The 12,514-nt window shown below is 43.3% G+C and overlaps 2 protein-coding genes across 3 annotated transcripts; one reads left to right on the top strand and one right to left on the bottom strand.

The window, feature by feature from the left end:
• Positions 1 to 610: 610 nt before the first annotated feature.
• On the bottom strand, positions 611 to 6,990 carry cpdp (CPD photolyase). 2 transcript variants are annotated; one of them, XM_005475976.4, is made up of 10 exons: positions 6,781 to 6,989; positions 6,224 to 6,600; positions 5,962 to 6,110; positions 5,454 to 5,636; positions 5,062 to 5,220; positions 4,255 to 4,453; positions 1,776 to 1,928; positions 1,508 to 1,629; positions 1,266 to 1,425; positions 611 to 1,174 (listed from the first exon to the last, which is right to left on the bottom strand). In XM_005475976.4, the coding sequence occupies exons 1-10, from the start codon at positions 6,801 to 6,803 to the stop codon at positions 1,026 to 1,028; spliced, it is 1,674 nt and encodes a 557-aa protein (XP_005476033.1). In that variant the 5' UTR covers positions 6,804 to 6,989; the 3' UTR covers positions 611 to 1,025. The 2 variants fall into 2 exon arrangements, with proteins under 2 accessions (XP_005476033.1, XP_003438096.1); XM_003438048.5 differs by having other exon boundaries at positions 1,026 to 1,174; positions 6,224 to 6,577; positions 6,781 to 6,990.
• A 39-nt stretch (positions 6,991 to 7,029) lies between these two features.
• Positions 7,030 to 12,290, top strand: LOC100705982 (UAP56-interacting factor). Its single transcript, XM_003438049.5, has 9 exons — positions 7,030 to 7,236; positions 7,403 to 7,543; positions 7,657 to 7,820; positions 10,153 to 10,301; positions 10,447 to 10,519; positions 10,634 to 10,689; positions 10,854 to 10,928; positions 11,468 to 11,594; positions 11,690 to 12,290. Exons 1-9 carry the CDS (start codon positions 7,164 to 7,166, stop codon positions 11,789 to 11,791), a joined length of 960 nt encoding a protein of 319 aa, XP_003438097.2. The 5' UTR covers positions 7,030 to 7,163; the 3' UTR covers positions 11,792 to 12,290.
• Positions 12,291 to 12,514: the final 224 nt, after the last annotated feature.

Here is a 12,514-nt window from a genome sequence, read left to right as displayed (position 1 = left end):
AATTAAATGAGTAGAAAAAAAAGTCTACTTCTCTGAGCTCATTTTAATTAAATGAGGAAAAAAAGGTGAAGTATCTCTCTCCCCTGAAATGAACCGAGCACAACAAAAGAGGCCATCGCAAGGACGAGCTTTCATATGCCAATTTGCGTCTTGGTGTTAAGCACGTCATTACCTATACGGGTGTTTTTATCCACTACTGAGGAGTGCAGTTAATTAGGCTGGATAGAATGGGTTTTGGTTCTGTTTAATTACATCTGAGCTCAATAAAAGCACATTTAGGGCCGTGATGAAACCCAGTGGCTGCAAACATGAGAATATTAATACTGTACACACTTTTCATTCAGATTCACTTTGGATCATGTGAGGTTCTCTAGTCTAGAGTATTATTTTTCCATCTGTTTGCTGACAGTTTATGCTAGATGTGTTTACAAAAAAAAAAAAAACACATATGCGCCGGTTTGATTAGATTATGGGGAAAGCCTCTCATCAAACATAGCTGTAGGCAGCAATACTTAAAACCTTGGCTAAATGGTGAAAGAGTTGAATTCAAATTAAATTATGTCTCAGTCACTGTGGGTGGGAGTATGCTTTTGAGTAAAGAGTAGTTCAGTCTGTTAAAGAAACACGCTTTATTTCAAGTTTAAAGAAATGACAGTGAGAGAGTTGGAAATGATACAAGTGGACAGGAAATGACTTCAAACTTGTAATAAAAACCGAACGACAGTAGTAATGTGATTGTTTTTATGGTGCTTCTATATTAGCAAAGCCCAAAGTGCTTTCTCTAAAAGCTCACTTTAAAATGCCACAAACAGCCTACAGTTTTATTATGCATGAACACGTCTGAATATTTAGTAAAAGTGTTGACGCCAGCAAGAATAGAGCGAATGTTTTGAACAAAACAAGCTGTGAAGAACAGAAGAAAAAAAAGAAAGGTTGTAACAAAAAAATTAATGTCCCTGAGGCCAAGTTGTAGGAGATGCACGCTGTGGAGCGCTTTTAACACATCCTTCCAAACACATCGTGCTTCAAAGGCTTTTAGGACAGTACTTTCTCTCAAACTGAGCCACGTTAAACTTCCGAAGGCAGCCTTTGTAGTTCATGTAGCGGATCTTCCCGAATACGGCTCTCTCCGCCCAGCCCTGATCGTGGATGCCGCAAATAGACCACATACAACCTACGAGACCAAAACGCAGCAGTGTGTGTGAGAGTGTGGGAGAAAACAAATGCGTATTTGATCAAATAAGTCAAAATAAATCTGTTCTTACCGACAAAGCCGTTAGGGTCTTGACCATCCAGCTCGTAGCGATCGTTTAGGTACAGAGCGATGGAGAGCGCCTCCTCTGGGGAAGAAGTCCACTCCAGGATCTTTTTGGCCCAGTACATCCTCAAGAAACCATGCATCTTCCCCTCTGTAACCATCTGGTACTAATGGGAGTGATGCAGGATAAGAAAAAGCACAACATGACCGAATGTGTTCAAACATTTCATTTTAGACTGAATGTTGTACCTGAGCTGCGTTCCACAGCTTGTCATGAGTCTTTGCTTTCTCCAGCTGCTCACGCGTGTAGAGATACGGCCTCTCGTCTTTGGCATGATCTTTTAAGGTCTTCTGAGCCCATTCATACGCACCTATGAGACGCAGACACAAATATATATAAACAAAACAACTTATGAAGCTGAATAACTTCCATTCAATCCACTAAATTAGCTTGCAATTCATCCGACTAACGTCACAGCAGTCGACAGGATGCGATTTTAATGAGATCTCCACTGACCCTCCACGCTGTCGTATTTCTTGTTGTAGAAACAGAAGTTGTCAGTCAGCTCTCGACGCACCACCAGCTCTTCGATGAAGGCCGGTATGGACTGACTTGCATTCTTCCCGTTGCGCTGGACCTGCCAAGCCACACGCTGGGCCGAAATCTGGCCTAAAAGGACCAGGAAGACAAAAAGGCAGATATGGAGAGGAGAGGCAATTAAAATGTCTTTCCTGGTTCAGAGAATGTGCGGGAATCTTTCAGAGCTAAACTGTTCTGTGATGTGGTGCCACGGTTGCTCTCTTTGAACTTGTAAAGATGTTCAGTGTCTGCGGAGCCGTAAAGGAAAGGCATTAATATTCAAAACACAGGCGTGCTAATGCCTTCTGGATGTCCGAGATAACCGGACCAATAAAAGTTGTGAGTATAACTGCTGTCTTAAGCAATGAACTCAAGGGGGAGGTCACATGGGAAGTGTGTAGGACACTTTTATCATTTAGGGACATAATTTAGGGGAATTTAAACCATCTATAAAAGCAACACTCTGAACTCACCCACATTATCAAAAGTCTCAAGGAGATCTACAAAGAAGGCAGTCAAGGTTTTCTTGAAGAGGATTACAGCGCGATGAACACAATGAACAGAACACCAAGATGCTATTAAGAATTCTTCTCCAGATGTACTGTACAAAAGTCTTAAGCCACCTCTCATGTATTCATATTTTGATTCCAAGTAGCCAGATTTTCTTGTTATTTTTAAGGTGGTCCTGTGCAAAAGTTCTCTAAGTTTCCTGAAGTTCTTTCAAAGTTTTTCTTTTCCTTTTCTTTTACTCATTTTTAGTCCTGAGTAGGGCTGGGTATCGTCACTGATTTCTAGAATCGATTGGATTCCGATTCACAAGGTCCCGAATCGATTCGATTCGATTTGTTTCGAATCGGGGAAATTTTGCCTCAGACAGTCAGAAATATTATAATTCTGATCACGCATCAGTACATTTCCATATTTTTTTTGTCTATAAAAAGAAAGCTGACAGTTGCGAGACTTTATCAAAGGTGTAAGCATCACAGCAGATGCCTTTGTGTCAAAGTGACTGAGGATAAAACACAGAAAAACATGAAGGAGATTTTCCTGGCCTGGGATTTTATAGCAGATGACCTTAAAAAGATTCTGCAGTAGATCAAAATCGAAAGAAAACCATTAATCAGCACATGAACATTAGCTGATGCTGCTGAAGTGATGCAGAGCAAAGTTACAGAGGTTTTATTAGAGACGCAGCCAAGCGTTGTGCAATTTTGCATAATTTTAAAAAGTTTACATTTGTCCAGTAGCCTATCGAACGGCAGAAATGAGGCTTTCTTGTCGGAAGTAAGTAAAAGGAAAAATACAGCGGCCGACAGCGCTGTAAACAATGGTAGACTTGTGCGTAATAAGCAAGCAAATAATGCAGAAAACAGAGATTTTTAGACGCGAAACTGTTCTTGAAGTGCACTGAGAAAGACAACGAGCTCTGCAGGAAGTGTGATTTTATCGTGGTGGAAGCAAAACAGGAAAACTAAGAGGAATTCATGACGATGTTTATGTGAAGCGAAATGCGGAGTGTAGTTCGGATCTTCTTTTGCTGCTGGTTCAGTCAATATTGTTTGGAGAGAGATAAAACCTGCAGCTTCAGAATCTAGCGCAAAACAGACGGAAACACAAAGCGCGGACCCGCCGACACATCAGAATCAGAGAGCTGTCGGCTTTCAGCCCCGACCGTGTCCGTGCCGTCGGGTGAGAAAGGCGACAGCTCACTGATTCTGATCCGTCGGCGGGTCCGCGCTTTGTGTTTACATCTTAGTGCAGAATCCGTGTACCTGCTCTCATTTACTGTTTTAGCTGTTTGGTGGTTGTTGAAATTTTGTGAGGTTTAACCTGAGATTCTGGCGTTTCGGGCAAAATAAATTTATATTTAAAAATTGATTCAGGATTTTAATGAACTGATATCACGTTATGCAGGCTAGAATCGATTTTAATTGATAAATCGATAATCAAAACCCACCCCTAGTCCTGCTTTGTTATGCCACTTAACACTGACTGTGACTCACCCAAGCATAAAAAAGCCTCCTAACTCAAGGGATGAACCAGTGTTTTGTCTGCACATAACAGACAACTTAGTAAGGAACCAACTTTAAATTGTATCTTTAGGCACTTTGCTACTAGCAGCCTGTCAGAAAACACATTTGTTCCCATTTATTTTGTTAAATCTACAAAAAAATGCCAATACTGACATTGTTTGACAGGCATAAAAAAAATAGTATCTTTGCACCAGCAACATGATTCCTAAAGAGCTTTTAGTTTCAAACTAGTCATATCTTGTGCAGTGTGTCCTTAAGACATTTTGAGGAAACTGGACAAGTGCAGGACAAAAGCAGAATTAGCAGGACTAATAAACTATCTAGAGCATATGAATAATATTAGAGAGTCATGTCCTTAAGAAAGCTTCTCACAGAATACTGACCAAAGCGGAGCCAGGGGGAAAGCTGGCTCAGGGCGGGAGCGTTCGGGTCGTTGCGTTGGCTACCAAACAGTTTAAGTCGTACATCAATGAAGGACTCCAGCATGTCCATCCCTGGTTTGGTGCCCGGCTTGGCCCATTCTGGCTCTTTTACAGTTCTGTCAACATCCAGGGAGGCGAGGGTTTTGTCCCAGTCTACTCCCTGTGAGGTAAAGAAGCAAGAAAGGAGAAAGGCTCAGTAGAGGTCACAGCTGAGAGTGATGAGTTAAAATATACACTGTGGTGCTACAGAGATCTGACAACTTCAAAAGCAAAGGAGAAAGTTTTTTTTTTTTTTTTTTTTAAATCCAGCTCAAAATATCAAGTGTGGGGGGGTCAAACCGTGTGTAGCATATCAATCTCAACCCTGGAGCAAAAGCACCCCTGCAGCTTTAATAACCAGTACAAGGGGAAAAGAGAGTTTTAACTTTTGGACAGTTAAAAAAAAAAAAATCCAGTTTATACTGAGTCATCAATAAATAATGTGTGGAAGTGAGGATAGAGTTGAAGGGTAAAAGTATGTGCTTTCTGGCAGCAGCTCGACTTCCAGGCTCCCCGTCGATGAGCCTCCCTGACAGCTTACTTGCCTCGCAATTGATTTTAGAACAACAACCCAAAAGCAATGAATAATTTCATGACCTCCAGAAGATAAATTGTAATTGTTTCTCAACTGATCCAAGAGTCTTTGAACTCACTATAAATTATAAATACGCCTCTTTTATTCTCAGTACATTCAACATTTATTCACTTCACTGTTTCTCGAGCACTTACTTTGGCGGTTCTCGTAGCAGTGTGGGGGTGTGCGTCTACCAGGGGAAAATCAGTGAGGAACTCTGATAACAGATTGGTAATTTTTCCTCTGATCGTCCGAGCGGAGTACTCGAGTTTAGGTGAAGCTACCCAGCAGGGAACAATATTGTGGGCATCAACCTATAAAAGGAGAATAGAGTGTTCAAGAAATAATGATAGGAAAAACAAAGTCAATACGCATGAAATGAGAATGAGGTCTGCGGCATCAGTTTTCATACCTATTACTTTGGAATCAGGGGAACAAATAAAGAGAGAAAACAGCCTGGGGACAGGCAATAACCAGAATACAGAGCATCCTATCAGCACACACCTCCTGCAAATTGGATCTCAGAAAGTGAGGGGTTTTTTCATACCTGTATGAAGGGAATGTCTTTGGGAAGTTTCTTTTTGACGTCCTCCAACCACTGCAGCGGCTCTCTGATAGGAGAGAAGTCAGTCACCACGGCCCCAAAGCTGCGGTTGGACACAAAGCCGGGGAGAACTTTCCCCGGAGCGCCGTGCAGCAAGTGGAACTGGATGTTTAACTGTTCACATTCCTGTTATATGGACAGAAGAGCAAGAGTGAGGCTGGGCTGTTAGTTCAGGTTCACTGATGATGTCCCACCACGTAATACCTGCAACTACAGCTAGACTCAAACAAGAGTGATTCCTCTGGTCGGGTGTAGTACTGCACAACTAATGTATGAAATATTTCTCATAGTTTCAATCACAACGTCCCTTTTATTAAGCTCTGTTTATAATGCAATGCATTTTAAATTAAACATGTAAAACAAAAAGCACTCAGAGAGCTCACCCTCTGTGCAGTATTTACTTTAAAGGAATAGTATTATATTTACTATATGTTCATTTTGAAGTTTGTACCTTTGCAACTTCTTCCAGCCCCTTCAGCATGAAGCTGTAATGTCTCAGAGTAGACAGCTCTGATTTGGGCACTACCAAACAGAAACAGACATGCAGAGGGAGGTTCTCCTTCACGGCAAGCCGCTGGGCATGGATCAGTGCCCAGTTATCTAAACACACAAAAGGAATGTGCACATACGTCATGAGAAGAGACAGTGAGAAAATGCAAACCAAACAGAGGCTGCGCCATTGCTGCACTGATGGCTCTGCTTTGATGGGTTACCTTGTACTCTCTGATCTCTTAACATCCAGTAGAGGACACCCTCTGAGCCCTGCTTTATCTTTTCATTATCAGACAGAAAACGCAGGCGCTTTTTGTTGAACTTCATGTCTTTCTTCTCTGATCTCTGCTGCTGCACAAGACTCTGCAGCCAGCCCCCAACTTTCTCCTTCTTCTCCTCCTTGACGGGAGCCAGCTTCTGCTGCTTGGCACGGTGCTCCTCGCCAGCAGCTGCAGAAGATGCCTTGCGTTTCGTGCCTGACATGGTGAGCTGGCAGCTGAAGAAACAGGTCAGGAAGAAGAGTGCGGGGCTGCTGGGCCTCTGGTGGTGGTGAGGGAGAAGCTTTAAGAAGCGCCCTGGTGCAGAGAAAGGTGATGTGCTGCAGGAAATCGTATAGAAACAGCGAAACTCAAAATTCAGAGTTTTTGCAGGCGTGAGCAAAACAGTTACAGACTGGAAAACTTCATATGAACAAAGCGACAATGCAAACAACAAGAACTGAGTCAACGGGGAAGCTCAATTAAACGTGTTTATAGCGATTCCTACTACTGACACATACCTCCTCCAAACACAGTGCAGCATACAGGGTGGGAAGCTTCAAATGATGCAGGCTCCGCTCGAGTGGACAACAAAACGTGAAATTAAACGAATAAACAACAGACTGAGTAGCCGTCGTGACAGCAGCAGCCAGGCGTCTGAAACCCGTGGCGTTTTCCCTTACACAACCACTTACATGAGCGCGCTGGTTCGGGTTTTGTAACGCTGTGTTTTCATTGAATTGAAATACACTTCCCACAGTGCATGTCTGTGACCTCTTCACGGGGCATGCGCGGCAGAGGCGGTTCGTGTCTGTTCTAGCGTATACAGGAAAGGAGCGGATAGCTAGCTCGGCTGCTAACTATATTTCTGTGTCCACTTGGGTTGTTCACTGTGGTTTGAAGTATGAACATGGGGGATTTCAAAGCAGACCGAGGGAAAAGGACACCTATTCCGGATAAAGTCGACATGTCCTTGGGTAAGGCCCTCACACAGCTATGAGCAACGTTACTAAAATAGACTACAAGCTAATAATATTAGCACCTAACTACTGGGAGGTCGCCAGTAGCTAGCTAGGCTAGATAGGCAGCACTTGTCAGAGGGCTCGCTGTTGTTGATCACTGCTCGTGTGATGATTTTAACAGATGACATTATTCGGCTGAACAAAAAAGAGCAACAATTAAGAAGGAGACAGGCCAATGTGAGCCGCCGACCAGTGAAGAAGAAAGGCCGCTTAATCCAAGGAAAGGGAGTTTCACAGAGGACTGCAGGACCAGCCCAGAGAGGTGTGTTCGCTTACGTTTTCTCAGTTATTATTAGCTTCATAGGTATGCTTCTCTTTTTCACCCCAGTTGAAACAAGTGTGTTTATCTAATGTCGCTATTCCAATACTTACCAGGAGGTGGCATTCCCCGAGGAGGAGGTCCCAAATTGAGAAACAGAAAGGTCCCACCGATAGTGGCTCGGAGACGGGGTCAGGGGGTCATCACAGGACTGGCAGCCAGGAGACCAGCGGCTCTGCTGAAGCGAGCCGGCACACTCAACAGATCAGCATTCAACCAGGTACTGGAGGACTGCACTGAAGGAGACATGAACTATAGTCCATAATACTGCCCTGCCATCTTAACTGGCAAGCACAGACCGTGTTGTGGTTTTATTAAAGTGTGGGAATCACTCCAGCTTTTGAAGCCTTATTAGGGGGCAAAACACTGAGAAACCAGACCTTAAACACAGACAGCTTTAATGGAGCCATGTTGGAAAATGACGCTACACCTTCATAAAGCAATGTTGGAATACTTCATCAACTTAGGTTCTGCTAGAATTAGTTGTAAATCATATTCAAAGTACTTCTAAACTGGACAAAAATATATAAATCTCTTAAAATTTGGTTCCATTTATTATGTTTTCCTAAAGTCAGTCTAGCTTGCTGAATGTACCAGTAGGTCCACTTTAGAGAAGTGATGTGCCTCACTTTCATCACAACCAGAGGTAGCTATTTTTCCTCATCTTGTCGCCTGGCAACAGACATCAGCATCTCTGGCGTGTTGTCCAGGAACTGCAAACTTTCTTCGTTAGCTGCGTCCCCTGTGGTTGTTTGACCTGTTTAGATGCTGTTCCAGTGTTTCTCAAGGGGGATATCGTGCTCAGGAGGTAGCACACTTTGAAAGTTCGGGAATGTTTTAGTTCATTTTAGTTATTTCACATAATCGCTGCAGCGATTGGTAGAAATCATTTTGCCTGTTTTAAGGTATACAAAAGTCAGGGAAGTTCCTGCGTTAGCATCGCTTTACAATATGCACACATGCTTGCAAGTCATCCTAAGTAGCTTTAAAGTTCTGCTAAGAACTACTACTTTCTGCCACAACATCCATGAAATCAGGATGCTGTGTGGTCCCCAGTGTGGGGCAAAAACCTAAATTTGAAGGAAACTACCTACTTTTCACAAAGTGTCCCCATGTGTGAGACCAGACACTTTGCGTTGGAGCTCTGGGAGTGCAGACATGGATCAAGGATATAATTTGGTTCCCGATAATGAAAGTATGGAAGGTTTAGGTTAACAATCTTTCTGTCAAACAGAAAGTTTACAGAGTGTGTATAGTAAGATCAAATGGACAAAGAAATTTTCTTTTTGAGTCACAATTAATCACCAAAATGCTGGTGTATTTAAAAATAAAAAATAAAAATCCAAATCTGATCTCTTTCATAGTGAAATTCAACAAATATACACCTCATTTGACATACACAGACTAAGTATTTGCACCCTTCCTGATTTCTTTTTTTGTCCCATGTTTGTTACACTTAAATTAGATAATCAAACAGATTTTAATATTAGACAGAGATAACCTGAGTGAATAGAAAATGCAGCTTGGAAATGATGATTATTTGTTATTTGTTAAAAAAAAAAAAAACTGGCTCGTTTGTGGAAAAAGTAATTGGCCCTTAAACCTAATAACTGGTTGTGCCACCACTGGGAGGAAAATCTATAATCAAATGTTTGTGATCACTAGTAATGAGTCTTTCACATCGCTGTAGATCTTTGCAGGTTTTTAAGTTTTTTTTCAATTCAACCACGTTGGAGGGTCTTTGAGCTGGAACAGCCCATTTAAGGTCGTGCCAAAACTTCTCAGTCTGATTTCAGTCCAGATTTGAGGATGCCAGTACACTGAGAACGATTTTTCGAGCCATTCAGAGGTGGAATGTTCTGGTATCTTTATGATCACTGTCCTGCTGCAGAACCTAAGTCAGGGGTAGGAAACTCCAGGCCTCGAGGGCCAGTGTCCTGCAGGTTTTAGATATGGCCTTGATCTAACACAGCTGATTTAAATGGCTAAATTACCTCCTCAACATGTCTTGAAGTTGTCCAGAGGCCTGGTAATGAACTAATCATTTGATTCGGGTATGTTGACCCAGGGTGAGATCTAAAACCTGCAGGATACCGGCATTTGAGGCCTGGAGTTGCCCACCCCTGACCTAATTGAAAGCAGAATTCATGGTTCCATCAGTTACATTAAGCCATCCATGCACTAAAGTAGCAAAGCAGTCGAGACCGTCACACTACCACCACCATGTTTGACTGTTAGTATGATGTTCTTAATGAAACAATGTGTTAGTTTTTTAGACTAAAACCTTCCACATGATATTTTGATCCCTACAAGTCCATTACTTTTTCACACAAGGGCAGGAAGGTTTGGATAGCTTTTTCCCTTAATAAAAACCTATTTTCAGGATAGTATCGTCTTCTGAAGTGAAAAAGCAGTCCCATATTTTAGCGAACTTTTTTCACCTGATGGTACACAGAATCGCTAACTAACAACTAGTGTCTTGCTGTAAATAATTCCTCCTTTGAGTAAGTCTGCTGTACTATAAAGTTCATGCCGTTCACGTCTCTTTCCAGAAAACAAGACAGAAAACAAGGCCCTTCTTTCAGCGCACTGAAGCCCAGTACAGGAAGCCAGAGGTACAGAGGCGGCTGTACAGGCAGCCAGATCAACAGAGAGGCCCAAACGCCCCATCAGTCAGGAGGCCTTTTCAACTGCGGCGAAGGTGAGAATGTTTGCTTTTTATCACTCATTATGTTAAGTTTGATTTCAGCTCTAGAGGAGGAGAGACCAACGTGATTCAGCTTTGATTCACCTACATAGTTTACACAGCTAGATTTTAAAATTTTATTTGTGCTCTGTTAATGCAGACCACTGCCGCCTGTCCAGCAGACTCAGAGGGAAGCACGACAGGCCACGTTTCTTTTTCGCAGGGGACTCAAGGTACCTGAGAGGTTACATAGTGTGTTTGTTGTCTAAATCAAACCAGCAGTGAAGCTGGTCTTCGTGGCCATGTGGACTCTTCTCATTGTGCTTGTGCTTCATGTGTTTTAACAGGTACAAGCCCAAGTGCAGAAGCCAAATCCCCGCACACCTCCAGTCAGAACACGCCAGTGAGTATACTTCTAACGACTTGCGTTGTATGTTCATATGTGAGGAAGAGGAACTCGCACTGAGGATGTGAATCATTTGGAAGGGAAAGGGCACCATTGTTGTACGTTTTTGGGGTCTGTGTCTGTTTGTGTAACATGAGGCACCTTTTCCATTTGTCCAACAGGTGGCGCACATCGACAGCCAGCAGTGGAATCCTGACTGTTTCAATAGACAACCCCACAGCCAGGACACAGCCTGAGTAAGTACTCGGCAGGATCTCTGCAGTACACACTGATTTTAGACCTCGCTGTGAATGAAATGAGGGTTTTCGCTTGCTGTGGAAGAACTTCAGACGATCCAAAACGCTGCAGCAAGAGTACTAATGGGGAATAGCTTCGCTCTAATGGCTCCCGGTTTAATCCATGGCTGAGTTTAAAATCCTTCCCTTCAGGCTTGAATAGAGAATAGGAGGCAGAGCCTTCAGCTATCACCTCTGCTCTGGAACCAGATCCCAATTTGGATTTTGGTTAGGCTTGCCTTTATGGTAAAGCCTTTAGGGCTGGATCAGGTGCCTCTGGGTGACTTTCCATGATGCACTGAGCATTTCTCCTCCGCTCCACCTCTTTTCACTTCCTACATGTGTCAATGCCATTATTAAAAGTCATTAAATGTCACCCACTCTCCTGTAGTATCTAGTTTACCCTATTTGTTTGTGTCTTTCCCCTTGCTGAAGATGTCTTCCTGTCGACAGAAAGTAGTTCTTCCTTTTGTCTGACTGTCTTTGTGTCTTGTACTTAGGCCCCCAACAGCTTGGACCCTCCATCCCCCTGCTGCCAGTGTTGCCCCCGTGAAGATGGAGACGGTGGAGAAGAAGATACCAAAAGGAGTGCCTCTGCAGTTTGACATCAACAGTGTTGGGAAACCGGTGAGAGTGTGCTTGAGTGTCATTTAATCCACAGATGTAGGACAGTTTTCATTCCAGCTGTAGAGTGTTGTAACATCGGACCTTTCTCCTGACAGCAAACGTCAATGACTCTGAACGAGCGATTCCGCATCCTAAAAGACCGACGCGCTGCCACAGCTCAGAGCAGTAAAGGCAGCAGATTCGTCACCGTTGGTTAGCTGACCAGAAGGAAGACACGGGTGATACTCGGGCACTCCTCTGTCCTGCTCAGACTCACACGGCGAACCCCGCCTCTCTGATGGAGGGGACAGTGCAGACCCCAATGCCTCACTCTGCTAATTGGAGGGAAGGCAATAAACCACAGGACAAACCAGTATGATGTGCACAACTGTGAGGACTTGAGTGTGCAAGCGTTTATGAAAGAGTTTGTTTTAAAATAAGCCCCCAATCATTGTTCATATCATTGTCCTCAGCTGTTTGTATTGTGGACGTCCTGTACTGGAAATGATTGAGGGGCCCCCCCCCACCCCACCCACCCCACCCATTTGGTCTTGGGACTGTTGACACTAATCAAAGTTGGCTTCAGAGTATTTCTTTTCAGAATGGACCTCTATGCATTTGCTAGAATGGCACGTATGTTCTCTTCACCTTTTTTGACATTTTTGAGAGTTGTTTTGTAATGTTTCTTTAAATAAATGGGTTTCTCTTTAAAGACTATTACAGCTTCTGATTGGTGGGTAGCACACGGCGCAGCACTCAATCACTCTCCTCCTTTGTCAAGTAGCCCTTACACAGCCTGGAGGTGTGTTTGGGGTCATTGTCCTGTTGAAAAATAAATGATGGTCCAACTAAATGCAAACTGGATGAGATGGCATGTCACTGCAGGAAGCTGTGGTAGGTCCTTGTGTGAGCCAGTTTCATCGTAGCGCTTGATGGTTTTT

This window comes from Oreochromis niloticus, linkage group LG18, assembly GCF_001858045.2.
Source record: "Oreochromis niloticus isolate F11D_XX linkage group LG18, O_niloticus_UMD_NMBU, whole genome shotgun sequence".
NCBI lineage: Eukaryota > Metazoa > Chordata > Actinopteri > Cichliformes > Cichlidae > Oreochromis > Oreochromis niloticus.
The sequence above is the reverse complement of the archived record's forward strand: the minus strand, read 5'-3'. Positions and strand labels throughout refer to the sequence as shown.